General features: G+C 51.7%; 1 protein-coding gene across 1 annotated transcript in view; it reads left to right on the forward strand.

Moving 5' to 3' along the window:
* MYH9 (myosin heavy chain 9) overlaps window positions 1-17,859 on the forward strand; it is a 106,415-nt gene that overhangs the window by 43,048 nt on the left and 45,508 nt on the right. The window contains exon 3 of the mRNA XM_025399525.1: window positions 4,270-4,426. Coding sequence (XP_025255310.1) covers window positions 4,270-4,426 — 157 coding nt within the window. The remainder of the gene's footprint in view (window positions 1-4,269; window positions 4,427-17,859) is intronic.

Here is a 17,859-nt window from a genome sequence, read left to right on the forward strand (position 1 = left end):
CACCCGGCCAATAGCAAGGAACTTAAGCAGGGTCACACAGCCAGGTGTTGGCCAGGCTGAGACTGGAACTTGGGTTCCTGATTTTCAGCCCAATTATGTCTCATCTGTTTCTTGATGAGATTATCATGTGGACCAAATTAAAAGCCCCTGTCCCTAAGGAGTATTAACCACTGAAATTCAGACTTAGTGACTTGCAAATAAATGAACGACAGACTGTGCTTTAAGGAAGCACAGTGTCTGTGGCGGTGACATGGGAGCCGCAGCCTCATTGTCTGGGATTGAGAGGTGCTCCTCTTGGCAGGCTTTATAGCTTATGTCACCCCCACTCTGCTGTGCCACTAAGCTGAGACGGCCTCTGCTCGGTAAAGCAGAGCCCTTAAGTGCTACAGTTGGAGCCTCCAGGACCTGGTTCAAATCCCAGTTCTACCCCTTACTGACCATGAGACATAGCTACATGGAGTCTCACTTTCTCATCTGCAAGGATTCCATGGGAACTTTCTAAAGCGCCCAGCCAGCACCTGGCTCGGGGCAGGGCCTGGGGGCCTGGACTCAGGCTGCTGATGTGTGTTACAAGTGAAAGTAACTCATGTTCCTCTGCTTAGCTCTTTATTGGTGCCTTTTTAACTTGAGTCTCTTTTGGGATCCACTGGATATGAATTAAAACAAGCGGAGCACCTGAACCTGCCTGAGCCTGCACAGAGCCTTTCCCTCCCACAAAAGGGAACAGTCATTATTCAGATATATTCAGTGTTAGTGGCTGCGTCTTTCCTCTGCAAGCCACACGCGGAGATTTTACTGTGGGTAGGCGTGGTGGGTAGTGCCTACGCCTTTTCTCCAGGACTCTTTGGCTGGAGGCATTAACTCTCATTTTCGCTTCCTTGCTGTCACCTCTGGTGTGCAGTTGTTCCTGCCTCTTACCAGCCTTCTTCTAAGCATCATCACTAAGAGGCCCATTGATGGCCTCTGCAGTCACTGTAGTGGAGACCCCAGCAGGTGCAGAGCTGTTAAGATGTCAGCGCCCCTGGGCGGGGCCGCCTGGGCAGGAGGTGCTGCCTCATTCACGGTCTATCTCTCCATCAAGCTTCCAAATCATGACCTCAGGAGCCTTCGTGCAGCCTGTTTGCCCAGCATTGTGGGCGGCGTGGCTAATTCTGAGCCACAGCTGCTCTGTCTTTTTCTTCAGGGGGTGAGGCCCTGGGATGGGGGCGGATGGGCACAAAGAGCCTCTGTGGCTTGTGAATGGAGCAGCACCATGGCGTGGCCGCGCCGCGTGGGAGCAAAGCCGCTTTGCTCGATGTCTTGCCTCCATGAGCATCCAGTGAATCTCCTTCCTCCCACCTGAGCCTCAGTGCTCATTCCACAGGGCTTAGCTCCATCATCACTGATTTGATGGGATTAGCCCAGAGAACTTGGAGCTCCCGTAGACCACTCCACAGGACCATCTGCCCACCCAGCTGTCAGAAAGACTTGTCCTAATGACCCGCAGTCCCCTTCTGCTGTCAGCACCAGCTGTTTCCAAACATCTGGCTCCATGGCACTCCCTTAGTGTGCGACCACGTGTCCTTGATTTTCCTGGGCTGGATTTCCTAGAGTATGGGTTTTCTGAAAGTCCAGGAACAAAGCTTGATTGTTTCTGAGCTCCTGGGGTGACCTTGCTGTTCCCTGGCCTTCTATCTTGTCCCCATTCAACATTGATGCAGAGGGAAAACCAGAATAGGCTCCCGCTTCTCTTCCTTCTGAAATGCCCGGGCCTGTAGGTTGCCAATACCGTGTTTGCACTTCTTTGCCTCAGAGCTTTCCTGGTCTCTTGTGAAAAGAATAGTTGGAGGGAAAACAAGTAACTAATTATCCCAGGAAGAAAGGAAATCAAGGGCCCTGCATCCCTTTTTCCAAGCAGCCAAACATGTTTGTCCATTTTTAAGCTCAGCTGCTCTTTTCTTTTTAAGAGACAGGGTCTCCCTCTGTCACCCAGGCTGGAGCACAGCATTGCCATCATGGCTTATTGCAACCTCGAACTCCTGGCCTCAAGTGATCCTCTCATCTCAGCCTCTTGAGTAGCTGGGACTACAGGTGCATGCCACCACACCCACCTAATTATTTTTAAATTTTTTGTAGTGATGGAGACTTGCTTTGTTGCCTAGGCTGGTCTTGAACTCCTGGCCTCAAACGATCCTCTCACCCTGGCCTCCCCAAGTGCCGGGATTCCAGGTGTGAGCCCCTGTATCTGGCCTCAGCTGTTTTGAATACATACCATTGTGTGGTTGGTGGGGCCCTCTGCGTTCTGCCTTTAGTCTAATTGCTGCCTGGAAGTTCCCTGTGCCAATAGCCTTTGGCCAGTGCCTGAGAAGAGCCTTCTCTTCATGACTGGTTCCTTTGTGGACCCTGTCTTTGGGTTCAGCCACAAGATCCATCCCCAGTTTTGGAGTGACTGGAAAGGGCACAGGTCAAGGGGGCTGGGTTGACCCCATAGTGCATGGACTGGTGGCTGCTTCATGAACAATCAAGGTGCAGGCCATTTGTGATGGAGAAAGCAGAAGGTTGGAAGGAGCTTGGAGAACCGGCCTCCATGACCAAGGAGGTTGGCATTGGAGACCCGAGTCTGCTCCCAGCTCTACCCAATGCCTTGTGACCTTCCATCGTCACTTCACAGAGGCAGGGCCGTAGTTGATGTGGTACGTGGAGCCCTGGCCTCACTTCGCTGGGTCCCTCAGGCCCATTTTCTTAGGAAGAGGGTACTTGGGTTGCTCCATCTTCTTAAAGAGAGTTGCGTCCCCCAACTGAGCACCTACCACCTGGGTGGTCTTGGGAGTCTTGCGCAGCTATTAGGAGTCTCTGTCTTTTTTTTTTTTTTGATGGGGGAGAGGGATCTTGGGAGAAAAAAATAACAGGAAGTTTATTAGAAAAAGAATTAGTAGTCACAAGGTAAAGTATATTTACCTGAAGACACGGAGGCAGTCACAAGGTAAGGTGTATTTACCTGAAGATGAGGAAGGACAGATGTGTGTAAACTGTTGCTGTTGGAAATGGTTCTCCTGACCTGCCCAGAGCTACTCTCCAAGGCTGCGCTGCCTGCTGTGTAAGCGCTTCATTTAATCCTCTTAACCACCCAATGAGGTCTAGAGCTCTGCCTGTCCCCGTTTTTCACATCAAGAAATGGAGGGAGAGAGAGGTTAAGAACCTTACCCTTGCTGAGATTTGAACTCAGGATATCTGACTCTGGAGGGTCTTATTTGAAATTGATTAAGTCACACTTGGAGTATTGGGTGTATTTTAGGTACCTCACATTAAGGATGTTGATTAATTTTTTTTTTTTTTTTTTTTTTGAGACGGAGTCTCACTCTGTCACCCAGGCTGGAGTGCAGTGGCCGGATCTTGGCTCACTGCAAGCTCCGCCTCCTGAGTTCACGCCATTCTCCTGCCTCAGCCTCCCGGGTAGCTGGGACTACAGGCGCCCGCCACCTCGCCCGGCTAGTTTTTTTGTATTTTTTAGTGGAGACGGGGTTTCACCGTGTTAGCCAGGATGGTCTCGATCTCCTGACCTCGTGATTCGCCCGTCTTGGCCTCCCAAAGTGCTGGGATTACAGGCGTGAGCCACCGCGCCCGGCCTGGATGTTGATTAATTGTGTTCCCCTCCAGAGAAGTCTTGGAGAAAGCTCACAGGGAACGTGAAATAGTCTTAAAGTTTTTGAGGGATTTGCATGTGAATGGCTCTAGAAGATTCCAGAGAAAGAGGTGTCTGTCTGGTTCCCAGTATCCCACAAAAGATCTAATTGGTTTAGGACACAGTGCGTTTTTCCAGTGCTAGAAAGATGTAAGCTTCACTATCTCTCAGCCTCCTCCAATGTGGAATGATTTGGGTTTCTGCAGTTTGCTGCACTGCAGCTGAGCCCTCTTCTGTTTATGTCTCTCTCACGACGACAAACACATCTCTCATTGTCCTCGGTTCTGAGTTTTGTAACTGGACTTCTGCTGTCCATTTAGCCAAAGACCTTGCCTGGTGGATACACACACTCAGTGACCTACGAGGCTGGAGCACTCCTGCAGTGGAGAGGGAGGATCTTCACTTACAGGGCAGAAGGAGGATGCCGGTGCGCCACACCTGCAACAGGGCTGTGGGAGCTGGGCCACTGGGAGCAAGGGCCATCAGGGAGTGCCTTCACGTCAGGCTGACTCAGGTCCTTTGAAGCCGCAGGTATTTTGCTGCGAAGTTTGTACACTAGTGAGAATCAGACTTCCTAACCCGTTCCTATCTGCCGCTCTTTTCTTTAGACCTATTCAGGCCTGTTCTGTGTGGTCATCAATCCTTACAAGAACCTGCCCATCTACTCTGAAGAGATTGTGGAAATGTACAAGGGCAAGAAGAGGCACGAGATGCCCCCTCACATCTATGCCATCACAGACACCGCCTACAGGAGTATGATGCAAGGTGGGTGACGCAGTGTGAGCCCACCTGGGGCTGAGTCTTCTTCACCTGGGGCCTCATCGACACCTCCACAGGTGCTAAGTCACATTTGGTGCCACATTGATCTAGTGGCTGGTGATGGGCAGTGCATCATGGAGGTCTGTAGACCTCTGTATGAGAGCCAGGGCCAATGGCTATCCAGAGGACATGTTTACATGTTGATAGAATGTTCTAGAAGCTTTAAAATATACATTTCCTAATTTTTCTCCCAATTTCTCATACTTTTCAAGAGCTCTTGTGCCTGTCCCCTCTGCTTTCTTTTAGGCCCCTTCTTCTTCCTGTTCTTCCCTTCCCTTTGTGTTTTTCCCTCTTCCTCTCTTGCTCCTTCCCCACAGTCTAGAAACACATTTGAGTTATTCCCATCTCTACACAAACAGATGCAGAGCCTCGGGTGGCTTCTGCCCCGCTGTCACTCTGGCTTCTGTGCCCCTTCTGTTCCATTGCAGTGAAGCTTTGTGGAGGAAATGTCTGTGCTTACTGCCTCCATCCCCACCTCATGGTCATTCCCCTCACCTTGGCTGTCTCTCTCCACTCCTTCTCCAGACTGGCCGACAGAGGTCACCTATGACCTGTATGTTGCTAAGTCCATGGCTCTCGGGAGTTCCTACCTCACCTCTCCCCAGCATCGGACAGTCTCTACCACTCCCTTTATTTCTTTTTTTTTTTTTTTTTTTATTTGAGACAGAATCTCGCTCTGTCACCTAGGCTGGAGTATGCAGTGGCATGATCTCAGCTCACTGCAACCTCCGCCTCCCAGGTTCAAGTGATGTCCTGCCTCAGTCCCCCTAGTAGCTGGGATTATAGGCACGTGCCACCATGCCCGGCTAATTTTTGTATTTTCAGGAGAGACAGTGTTTTGCCATGTTGGCCAGACTGGTCTCGAACTCCTGACCTCAGGTGATCCACCCGTTTCGGCCTCTGAAAGTGCTGGGATTACAGGCGTGAGCCACTGTACCCGGCCAACTTCACTCTTAATAGAGTCCCTCACCCTGTGCTTCCACCAGCTGGTCATCTTTCTGGGATGTAAATGTGATCAAATCACTTGATTTGAAATCTTGACAAATCATAGAAAGGCTCCTCATTCCCCCAGGGCTATTAAGTTGCTGCAAAAGTAATCGCGGTTTTTGCCATTAAAAGTAATGGCAAAGACTGTGATGACTTTTGCACCAGCCTAATAACACTGAGACTCTGTGGTAGTGTACAATGCCCTTCAAAATTGGCCCCTTGCCTGCCTCTCCACCTTCCCAGCTATGTGGAACTCCTTACATTTCCCTAAAAGCTCTTTCTGCTTCAAAACACCCTACCTGCTCCATCTGCCTGCAATGCCTGGCAAATCCCTACTCTTTTTTTAAAAACATGACTGAAGCATTAGGGCCTCCAAAGAGAATATCTGGGCTAGATTTGCATCAGAGCCCTGGTGATGCTTTATTTGACTGCAGTGTTTAGACATTTCTTTTTCTCCCCTAGATATACACAGGGCCCATGTTGCCTTTATATTCTCAGAGCTTAGCCAAGTACCTGGCATATGTAATCCTGACTGAAACCCAATTTCAGGCAGGGCTGTGTTCTCCTATCTTGTATGGATAGTGGTTTGTTATGTCCCATTATATAAGGATCCTTTTTTCTTTAAACTTTGCAGTCTATCTAGACAGTGGTGGTAATGCATCTTGTTGGGTTAACCACTTTGTCCCTGGTGTAGTGGTTTAGAGTGGCAGCCCGTGGCCTGTCCCCCACCACCCGGGCCGTGCTGTGAAGGAGGCATTTCACTGTTGAGCTTGATGCATTATGTAGGATGCTCAAGTTTGGCTGAGTCTTTGGCTTATGTTCACGTCTATCAAAATTCCTTGAGGAAGTCAGCCCTTCAGTTCTAAAGTAGAATGTCTGTTTCAAAATGTTAACTAGAACAGCCTGGTGGAAAAACATTCTGTGGGATTCCAGAAAAGTCTGAGTCTTTGTCTCTAGAGGTTATGAGTCAGTTTGCTCCCAGCTCTCTTAATTGGCCTAGTGCAAGAAGTGTATTCCGGAGTCATCTTGAGATCTGAGCTACTGAGTAAGGGTCTGTTCTCACACTTGGATCCTGGATTGGGATGGTTATCTAGCAACTGGGCAATTTTGCTTTTAGGCAAGACATTAAGACTGAGTAATGTGTACTGAGGAGGCAGGAGAGAGAGTCTTCAGGTCTGGACTTCAGACTGTCTTCAGTTAACCCGTGGGACTCCTTCTCCAAGAGATTCATTCAATATTTATTTGTTCAGCAACAACAAAAATTTGGTGGGAATGGCCTGAAAGCTCCATATATTGAAAGTAATTGGGAAACAAAAAAAAAAGGATGCAGAGAACCAGAGCTTCCCTTTGTCTTGGCCATAACCAAATGGCCTTAATAGGAACTTAGGGGCTGCCCTCATGCATCTGTGGAATGAAGAGTCTCTTCATGATTTGTCAAGATTCTGAATCAAGTGGTTTGATCAGATTTGCAAATTATGAGGGCAGGTAGGTGGGCGATTTCTTTTATTTTTTTTTGAGATGGAGTCTCGCTCTGTCGCGCAGGCTGGAGTGCAGTGGCGTGATCTCGGCTTACTGTATGTAGCCTCTGCCTCCTGGGTTCAAGCGATTTTCCTGCCTCAGCCTCCCAAGTAGCTGGGATTACAGGCGCATGCCACCACGCCCGACTAATTTTTTTTTGTATTTTTAGTAGAGATGGGGTTTCACCATGTTGGTCAGACTGGTCTTGAACTCCTCACCTCACGATCCACCCACCTCGGCCTCCCTAAGTGCTGAGATTACAGGCGTGAGCCACTGCACCCAGCCAGGTGGGCGATTTCATCTTTTGGAGACCAGGGATAGGAAATACATTTGTGAGCATGGGAAACCTGCATTGTTGGTGCCTCCTTTAAAGCAGGCTGTGCAGGAATCGGGTCCATGTGTTTTCTAACCCTCAGTCTGAGAGGTTTTCACTTTGCCTTCTGCCTAGCGTTAGACTTGCTGCAGCTCTTGAGCTCCCACGTTGACTGACGGAGGACATTTCTAGGCTATTTTCCTTCTTCTTCGGCTGGGCGTGGTGGCTCACACCTGTAATCCCAGCACTTTGGGAGGCCAAGGCAGGTGGATCACCTGAGGTCAGGAGTTCGAGACCAGCCTGGCCAACATGGCGAAACCCTGTCTTTACTAAAAACACAAAAAAATTAGCCAGGCATTGTGGCACATGCCTGTAGTCCCAACTACTCTGGAGGCTGAGGCACGAGAATTGCTTGAACCCGGGTGGCAGAGGTTGCAGCGAGCCGAGATTGCGTCATTGGACTCCAGCCTGGGCAACAGAGGGAGACTCTGTCTCAATTTAAAAAAAAAAAGGCCGGGCACGGTGGCTCAAGCCTGTAATCCCAGCACTTTGGGAGGCCGAGGCGGGTGGATCACGAGGTCAGGAGATCGAGACCATCCTGGCTAACACAGTGAAACCCCATCTCTACTAAAAAATACAAAAAAACTAGCCAGGCGAGGTGGCGGGCGCCTGTAGTCCCAGCTACTCGGGAGGCTGAGGCAGGAGAATGGCGTAAACCCGGGAGGCAGAGCTTGCAGTGAGCCGAGATTAAAAAAAAAAAGAAAGAAAAGGAAGTTCCTCCTTCTTGTGTATAGCTGACCTGCAGAGCAATTAGTAATAGGTTTCTTGTTCTTGCAGCAGGGAGGAAGTTAGTAACAGAAGTTGTCCATGTTATGACAGGCTGGTTCACTAGTAAAAGGAAAATGTCCAGAGGAAGCTTTGGTTCTTGCCCTGGGTCAGGTGTCACCCGTGGAGCCTCAGGGTCTGCAGGCTGTTAAAATCTGCCCCTGTCTTTTGGAGTGAAGTCTTAGTGCATGCCGCCTACCTGGCTTTGGGGGAAACAGGTTTGTTCTCTGCCACTTACATCTTAAAAGGCACAGTCGGAAAGTTCCTTTTCTGCTTTTCCTTTAAACAAGAACTAGACAAAGATTTCCTTCCTGAGCCGACTGTGGCTTGTGACATACTAGCATTTATTCTGCCAAATAGGGCAGTTGGTGGCTCTGTCTGGGGACCTGTGGGAGAGGAGCTCTTTGACCCTTCCTGGGGACCTGCCTCTGCCTTTATCTGTTCAGTGTGCTGGTTTGCCTGTACAGTCCTGATTTATGCCTGTTGTTCCACAGTTATTATTAATAGCGCTCTCTTTCACTTTCAGAAGCACCCCAGTTTGGAGGATAAATTATATGTCACTCACTTATTGTCAGACTAAGCCAGGGTTTCTCACACTTGGCACTAGTGATATTTGAGGTTGGATGATTCTCTGTTGGGGGTGGGGGATTTTCCTGATCACTGCAGGATTTTTAGCAGCATCCTGGTCTCTGTTCACTTGATGCCAGCCGCACCTTCCCTCTCCAGTTGTGACAACCAAAAATATTCTCAGACATTGCCATCAGATGTTCTGTGGGGGTCAAGATTATTCCCAGTTAAGAACTACTGGACTAAGCATTGCAGATTAGTTTTACTTTTGAGTGTCATCTCTGATCCATCAGTAGTGGCTGCCTGGAGCCCTGTGCTGGCAAGGATTTGAGACTCGATGCGGGAATTCTGAGATGGATTAGTGCTGTCTGCCATGGGCACGGGTGGGGCATGACAGCATGTAGTGCCTTGGATTAGGCCGTGGAGGTAGGTGACAGAAGGTGCCAGAATGCCAGGAGGTTTTGACATTATCCTGTTACTGGATGCCCTGGCGGTCCGGGTGGAGAGACAAGGCATGTTTATAGACAGAGATTTGTGGCCCTAGCTACAAAACAAGACATTTGCTGCCTACACCTGCGCCAGCACGACTGAGCCAGTGTCAGGTGTCCTGGGAGTTTTGTCAGGTATGGCGGTGAGGTCTGGGGTGGTCGGATCTTGCAGAAAGGCAGTGGTGTGTGTCAGTCAGTAAGTAGTTACAGGGCATCCCAGACGTGCCCAGCATGGCCTCACCCTCCTGCCCCTGGCTTTCCCATGTTGTTAATTCATTGTCATGGCCATTCCTGGGTCTTCCTGCCTTGGGGATTGGACTGTTCCTTGGAACTCTGTGATGGCACTGAAGCCTTTGAACTGGCCAAGGCCAGGAGAGTGAGAGAGCATAAATGTTGTGTTGCTGGCCCTTGCCAGGCAGGGGTGGGTGGGGCTGTGTCCCAGGGCAGGCACAATGTCTGCTGTAGAGTTCAGGCGGAAGCAGCTGTGGTCTGCAAAAGGTCTGCCTTGCCTAGGAAATGGCGCTTCTGGATCCCGGGCCAGACCCTCTGGGGTCTCCCCTGTGGGGAAAGATACGTATATCTCTACAGGAGAACTCGCTAGTTGAGGAATTTGACATGAGCCCAGTTATCTCCCCAGTGGGTAGAAAAAGCCCCTTCTGTGTGAATTAGGTAGAATGCCAGGTTTGGTTCACTTTCGGTGACTTTATGGTATTAATATTTTAATGAGTTCCCAGCATTTTGGGGGAAGCAGATCTGCTTTCATTCTAGGCCTAAACTTGTCTGAGAGCAATTTAACTCTTTGCTCTGTGCCAGTCTCCCTCCCACCCAATCTCTGGTTCCCAGTGGAAGCTGCACCAGAAGTGGTCGGTCACCCAGCAGCTGCTCAGTGCCAGTGAGTGTGCACATGCCCCTCGGTGTCTGACCTTTTTCTGTAAACTATGAGGGGTAGAATTTTTGTGTATCTTCACGTCTGAGCATGGCTCTTCGAATTCATACGTAAAGAGGGAGGCACAGATGTGTTAACTGGCTTGTCAAAAGCCCACAGAGAGCCAACGCCAGAAAACAGTCTCCTGATTTCCTGTCCTGGTGCCTGTTACGCCGGGACGGGCCCGCGGGGCATTGGTGCCCCTCATTTTCTCTGGCGGGTGTTGAAGGAATTCTTATCTCCGGCTCAGTGGTTGGGGAGCACTCGGGGAGGAGGGGCCCTCTCTTTCCTTCTCTCCACATTCTCACTGCCCCGCTAGTTGTGTCTCCTGTGGAACCGTCTGCTTTCCAAGGTCTTTCTGAGGAAGTGCCATGTTTGGCAGAGGCTCAGGAAAATGCTTCAAGGGGGCAGAAAAGCTCCGTTTGAATCAACTCACCGGGACAGGCAGCTGAGGAAGGAGCGCCGTGGAAGTCACAGATGGGATGACTCTGCTGAAGTAGGAATGCACCCAGCCGGGAGGCCGCCAGCCCTGCCAGCCCTGCCAGCCGTCAGCACACAAAGGCCTCGCTGTCTGCTGGGGAGGTCAGGAGCAGGCCTTGTGCACCCAAATGTGCCGATGGAGGCAGCGCGGGCTCTCCAAGATGGGGCGTTCTGTGTCTGCACCCACTGGTCTTCCTGTGCTGGCTGAGCACCTACTGTGTGTGTGCCGGGCATTCTGCAGAGAGTGTACAGACAGCAGACTGGGGCCTGCCTGGAGGAGGTGACTGACTCGTGCCCAGAGACAGGCAAATCAGCTTCAAGATGAGAGCGAGAGACCAGCACAGAGGAGGGGCGCCCCACTGAGCCTCGAGAGCTGCTGGGGTGGGTATGGGCCTTTGATAGATGACACAGCACTTCTATAGGGCACCAAAAAGGGGCTGCTGGGCCTGTCTCAGCCTTAGATTTGGGAAAAGTGCCATGTATTGCCTTTGAGCAAGAGGAAGTGTGTTGTGGCGGAGCGACTGTGGGCTTTGGACTAGACAGAGCAGGAATCTGCCTCTTTCACTTCCTAACTGCAACCTGGCTGGAACAAGTCAACTCATTCTGATTGAGCCTTCGTTCTCTTGTCCTCCTCTTGGGCTTCTTACCACTCCCTGGCAGGGCCATGGTAAGAAGTAAGACGCCGTGTGTGTGATGCCTGCAATAAGTACCTTTTAGAGCTGGCAGTAGGAGTCTAAACACTTCTTGACTGAACTGCCCCGCCTTCCACGGAGCCTTCAAATCGCTCATTCCTTCCATCCACACTCCTGCTTGCTTAATGAAGGTGATGGCCAAATGCGTCTTGCAGGCAGCCATTTGAATCTCCCCTAAAAGACTCCCCCGAGAGTCCAGGCGCAGGAAGTGAGTTGTCACAGCCGCTTCCCCTGCAGCGACCGTGCCACACACTGGAACGCGATAGCAGACGCGGTCTCTGGCTTGTCTGGTCTGGTCCATGCAGAGCTGAGCTGAGGCCTGGGGCTGATGTAGCCTCAGCGGAGCTTTAGGAGATGTGCTTGATCCAGAGTTGGTTCTTCTGCAGCCCTGAAATGCTTTTCTGTTCCCTGGGCTGCTGGTGGACCAGAGAGGTGCTGTGGGAAGCAGGCCCTGGGCCGCCACCCAACACCATGGCTGCAGCCGGGAGGCGCTGTCCTCGAGCTGATGTGAGCTGGCTGCTTCGTGCTCCTCCCCCAGGAAGGAAAGCCGGGCCCCAGCATGAGGCTGCTGAACTACCCATGGTCCTGCCTGTCAGTCTCATTTCTAGAACGTCTTCTCTCTAGAAGAGGAATCTGTGGTTAACGGGCCCTTTTCAAGGATTCAGCGTTAGGCTTACTTTTTTTTTTTTTGTAAATCCAACCAAACAGGCCCACCATGCTTTGCTCTGGGCCCACTGAGCAGGAGATAAGAAGCAAGTGCCCTCTTAGAACCTGAAACTTTGGGTGGCGGTGTTTGGAAGCTTTGCCCAGTGTTTTTGTTTCTGCTCCCCATCCCCTGAAACAAACCAACAACAAAAACTCACATCAAATCCCTCATCACTAAGCCACTTTGTGCTTTTGGCCTCCTGTGATGAGTTCTCTTGCTGCCTGGTGAGTGTCACCTACTAGCCCGTTTTTCCTGTTCTCTCCAGCTCCGGCTCTGAGACTTCGGTTGAACTGTGTCCCAATTTGTCAGGGCTGAACAACAGTGTGTTCAGAGAAAGGCATTGCTTTCCTTTACCTACCTGATTTCTGGAATGACGGTATCAGCTGAGAACCAAAGTAATTCCCTACGTACTAAAGAAAGATAAGTGAGCTGAAAGTCTGCAGGTATAAAAGTTGAGATTCTGCAAATGGCTTCTGTCAAATTTGTTTTGTCTTGACCAAGGCTGTCAGCCCCGTGTGGACCTTGACGATAAATTCTCGAGGACCCAAGCTGTTCTTTTGGCAAACAGACAGAGCTGATGGGGGCTCAGGATGTCATTCCCACCTGGTATCAGGATTCTTCCTGAAGATCTTGTCTCTTCCACATGAGCTGGTCCACAGATACAACAGGGCACAGGTCTAAGCTGAAAGGAGAGGAAGTGTGAGCCGTGCTCCAGGAGCAAATCCTGGCCTAACAGTCACCGACACGCTTTTTCTTCCACTGACCGCTCCTCCAAGGCGGCATGTTCACGTGCTGTTACTGTTCACCTCCTACCATTGATGTCCCTGGTGCTCTCAGGCACGTTTGACTCATCCAAGGGAGTTTCACAAAGCCGGTTGCTGTCTTTGCAGGCCCGTTTGTGCCCCAACAGGGAGCCGAGTTTGTCATGAGCAGTGCCTGGCTGTGTCTGCCATGCTCCCTGTGTGTGTCCTGGCTCCTTCCCTCTTATTCCCTGTTGCTCCAGCCCTCTGCAGAACTCAACAGGGGCCCCTCCTGCCTTGTCTTTCCTTTTCCCAAGGGGAATGTCAGGTAGGAGCAAGGCAGAACTGGGCTGGGAGTGTCCTGGTGGCATGTGCTGTGGGTGGTCAGCACTCATATGTGGCTTTTGAATTTCCCTCCAGTCTGACAAACCTGTTGGAGCTGCCTTGGCAACAACCCCAGAAGGAGAAGGTTCCCCCTCCTGGCCCCGCCCACGGGAAGGGCAGAGAAACGCCCAGCAGTGCTGTTTCTGGCAGATTTGCCTGTGTGCTGGGAACTTACCTGTGTTTTCCTAATGCATTTTGGCCAAGAGAAGGCTTGTTTGGGGCCTCGCTTGGTCTCTGACATAATGAAAGTTAAGAGCAATCCCTCAAGGTTTTTTTTTTTTTAAATTATCCAGGGTGCCTGGAACGGGAGGGCTACCCATTCTCTGCCTCCTGTGACTGGGGACTTGGGTCTCAGCAGGTTCAAACCAAGGTTCCACCTGGGGGAACACAGGGGCTGTGGGCAGAGGCACTGGGCCAGGTCGAACTGGCTTCTGGCGTGGATGCTGCTGAGCAGGCATGTCCCTTGGTCTGGGCCTACCGTGGGGGCCTGGAGGGCACACGTGCCCATGACCGCACTGTGTGGCTGGCAGCCACGGCAGGGGCTTCCTCCTTTGCTGGCGGATTGCTAGGCAGGCAGGCTGCCGGGAAGCTCCACCCGACTCGGCACAGATCTGCAGCCTCTGCTAATATGAAGCATCATTTTGCACTTGCTTTTCTTCACCTCTCTGTTTGCCTCCCAAAGACTTGTAACCCAAGCTTGTGAATTGAGCTGGCTGTGGAGAAGCAGAGCTTCCCGTCATGAGAGTGTCGCGGCCCTTTCTTTGCAGCACTGAGGCAGGCCTGCGGGAGGTGTTGAGTGCTGGGCCCATAGGGTCATTCGATGGAGGGGAGTCCGGGAGTGGGTGAGGCCTCCAGAGGCCTGAGTTCTCAGCCCCATTCGTGCAACTCTGATCAAGTCATTGGGTTTCTGAGGAAAGAAGAATGATGCCCTGATCTTGGGGGTCAAGTTGAATTAGGTCCTCTACAAGGCCTTCCCAAGCCCCTAAGTTCCAAGCTTCAGCCCCACAGGTGCTTTGTGCTTTGACCAACTGAGACTCAGATGCTGTCCACATGAGGGTCTTGGGGAGAAGTGACTCTGGGTCTAGGACTCTGCCCAGGACAGCCTGAGACGCCCATCCTGGCCCCACAGGGCAGGGCTCACAGTGCCAACACATATAGCGAGTCACCCCCAGGGGCCACTCTGGAGTTTCCCTGAAAGCAGAAGGTTCCCTGGTGGTGGAAAGTTTTGGTCCCATTTGTCTCAGATTATCCCATCAGTCTCACCCAACGTGGGCATATTGTCCAACCTGAAACTGCCCTTTTTCCTGTCTTTCTTTCTTGGCCCATACCCATTTCTCAAGAAGCCCAGCGGAGCCGAAGATGGGGTGTCTCCCAGGTGGAACCCAAAAGAGCTGCTCCATGCTGGAACCTTGGGAGGTGTGATCTTGGGAGCGGGGTGATGAGTCAGTCCCAGCAGTGGCTGCTGGTGAAGCAGGCCCCTTCCTCTGTACTTCCTGTCAGGCTGATGTCACCGCTCTGCGAGCCTCGTGGCCTTTTATGGACAAGAGTGAGCTGCAACTCCTCTCACAGAGGAAGTGAGCCTTAAGCCCCCCGCAGAAGTCTGCACCTGGGATGAAATACCTGCGGTCAGGTTCCCGCTTCCTCCCTCCTGGGCCCAGCGTGCTAAGCTGGCTGGAAACACTTGTCCACAGGTAGATGGCCACATCAGCTCAGGTGCCTTCACTGCATGGGCTTGGCCTCAGGACATTTCAGGTGTAAAATGAAATCCAGGGAGAAAATGGCCTGGTTCCTGAATTTGTAACTTTTATAACAGACTTACTTGTGGCGGTGCCAAGGAATTGCTCAGTTGGGAGCTCCGAGACAGCAGGCGGGTGAGGACAGCATGCCTGGGCGCCTGCCTCACACCGTGTATGACAGGAACACCATTTCCTTCCATCGTCAGAGCAGTCCCTTCATTCCCAGAGAGGTCGAGGGGCCAGGCACTGCGTGGGGAAGAGCAGAACCCAGGGCCGTAGCACTCTCGGCTGTGGCTTCCTCCTTTGCAGAGCTGCTCCAGACACATGGACCAGTGGTTGTCAAACTGTGCTCTGAGGAACACAGTCTCCACCACCCACTGTCCCTTGCTCAGGGATTTGGGAAGATTTTGTCTGAGGAAGGACTGCCACTGCTTTTTGAAAAGTCTGAAAACTACTGCAGAGTGACTCATGACCCAGTCTGTACCCCACCCTCACCAAGAGAGGGGCTGGGGCAGGGGGTTCAGGCGCCTACCACGGCTAGACTTTCATCTGGCAGAGGGCTCGTGTCCCAGAAGAGGCTTGTCCCTGGCGGCCTCCTCCCGTGTAGAGGAAGGAAGGGCGTTTTCAAATAAGCCTTCAGTCCTTACAGGCCAAATAAGGACTTGAGCCAAAACAAGCGGGTTGGGCCGGACTCTGAATGTGCTCATCCTGTGAGATGACAGTGCGGGGAAGGGTTGATGGGGTGGGCGCCACTGGTGGTCTCCACCAGAATGCACAGGGTGGGGAGGTGGGCTGCAGAGTAAACTGAGTCAGATCAAGAGGAGAGGCCTCTGAGATCAGGAAGAAATCCAGAAGAACCGCTGTGTGGAAAGATTGCAAAACAATGACGATAATACCTGCTTTGTACATTACAATACAATACCTTGTAAGGTTATTGAAGGCCACACAAGATAACAGACCAAAACCCTTCCTGAGCATTGGAAAGACCTTTCCGGTTGCATGGGGCCATGGTATGATTTGTGGTGCATAGGGCAGGTGGATTTGGGATACTAAGCAGTGCGGCAAGAGGTGAAGCAATGAGGAGGCCTCCCAGTCGTTTGCCTTTCAGAAAGCATTTGTCCAAATGAATGTTCCTGGCAGAACAAATCCAGATTTGATTTCTTTAAGGGATGGTGAGGCTGTGTTGACAGTGGTAAACTGGCTTCAGGAATTGGAGGGGGAAGGCTGGAGAAGTGGGAGAGCTGGGGATACTGGGGTGGATGGAGAGGAGACACTGAGTTTGGCACTGGGGTTTCAGGATTTGAAGTGCGTGTGCCTGTGTATACATCCGTGTGTGTGCATGGCTATGTACATACATGTATGTTCACATTCACCTGTGAATACATGTGCCTTGGGTGCCTGTGTTTGCACTTGTGCTTGTGGATATGCGTCTGTGAATGGGTGTGCAGCTGTGTGCCTTGTGTGTGCCCATGTGTGGATCTATGTATATGGCTTTGCACACGTGTGCATGCATGTATTTCTGTGCACACGTCCCTGTGTACACCTGCCTCCATATGTGACTGTGTAGGCACAGATGCTTGTGTGTCTGTGTGTGCGTCCGTGTCCTTGTGCGTGCATGTGCCTGTGTGTGCATGCCCTCGAGTGTGCTCGGGGGCTCTGCTTCCTGTTGTTCAGCAGCGGAGCCTCTGACTCCTCCTCACACAATTAGAGGAATTCCAGCCATCCTAGGGACAGCCCTGGGAAAACGGTTCCTCTGGAAGGGTTGGGGAATGTTTCCTTTTATGGTAGCATTGGGCCGTTGCTGCTCACGACTTGCCAGCACTCGCAGGTACATTCTTGCCTGCTAGCAGAGCCGGTGACTAAACATGCCCACAGCTGGGGCAGACCACAGGGAGACGCGGTGGGGGAGGGCAAGGGGCTGGGACGACAGAAATGTTTGTTCCAAACCCTTATCGGTTGCCACACTGTTGTTAGGGGCCAGCGATGAAATTGCTCTGTCTTCCCCAGGCTGTCGTTCCTGCCGCCTCCCTCCCTTCTGTCTTCCCGTCTGTCTTGTCAAGGATGCAGGTCTCTAATCTCTGTCCTTGCTGTGCAGGCTTGAAGGACTCTGTGTTTTTTGAGACAGGCGAGGGGGAGTAAGGCCCCCCTCGAGCTTGCCTCCTGAGCAGTTTCCACATCAGAGAGCAGAGTGTGGGGTGTGCTTGTGAATGGGAGTGACCCAGCCCCTCTGCGCCCCCACCCCGTTGATGCTTAGGGGGCTGGGAGGAAGCTGCCGCCCAGGGGTACTGCCTTTGGTGTTGGGTGTGAGGTTTGTTTTTTCTTCTTTCTGTCTGGGCTTCCTTTGCCCTCCTGAATGACCAGCGGGCAGAAGAAGAGATTGGAGGCAGGGCCCAGCCCCACCAGCTGCTGAGGTCAGGCACGCTAGAAAGCTCACCTCGGAAGAGGCAGGCAGCCTAGCGGGTCGGTGTCGGCTGGTGTTGAACGGTTAAATGTGTCTCCTGAGGCCATGCGCGTGGAAAGCCATGAGTCATTCTCCCAGTGCCTGGTCATGCAGGGCCCTGACCAGGCGGTGCGAGCCACTCAATGTGTCCTTCACACGTCGCTGAATCCGTGTTTCCACTCAGTGCCGACACTGTACCAACAGCCACGGATGCTCCCGCTGCCCCGACAACACCACTGCCACCCATCGTGGCGACGTCGCCGTGGGGAAGTCAGTATAGACAGCAACCATTTGTGGAGCTTACTCTCTTTACAGGGACTGCGGCAGGTCCTTTTTATGTGTTATTTCTATTTTTCCAACTAATCCTGCAAGGGAGTTAGTAGCAGATCTACTTTGTGGATGTAGAAACTGAGACTCAGAATTAAATACCTTACTGCAGCTCAAATATTTGTAAGTAGCCTGATGCTGGATTCAGGCCAATTTGACTTCAGGGACGGTGAGGCCATTAGATGGGGTGGGATAAAACGGAAAGAAATGAGTTTGTATCTTCAGCTGTTGCTTAAGATTGAATACGCAGT

This window comes from Theropithecus gelada, chromosome 10 (genome assembly GCF_003255815.1).
Source record: "Theropithecus gelada isolate Dixy chromosome 10, Tgel_1.0, whole genome shotgun sequence".
In the NCBI taxonomy this organism is placed as follows: Eukaryota; Metazoa; Chordata; class Mammalia; order Primates; family Cercopithecidae; genus Theropithecus; species Theropithecus gelada.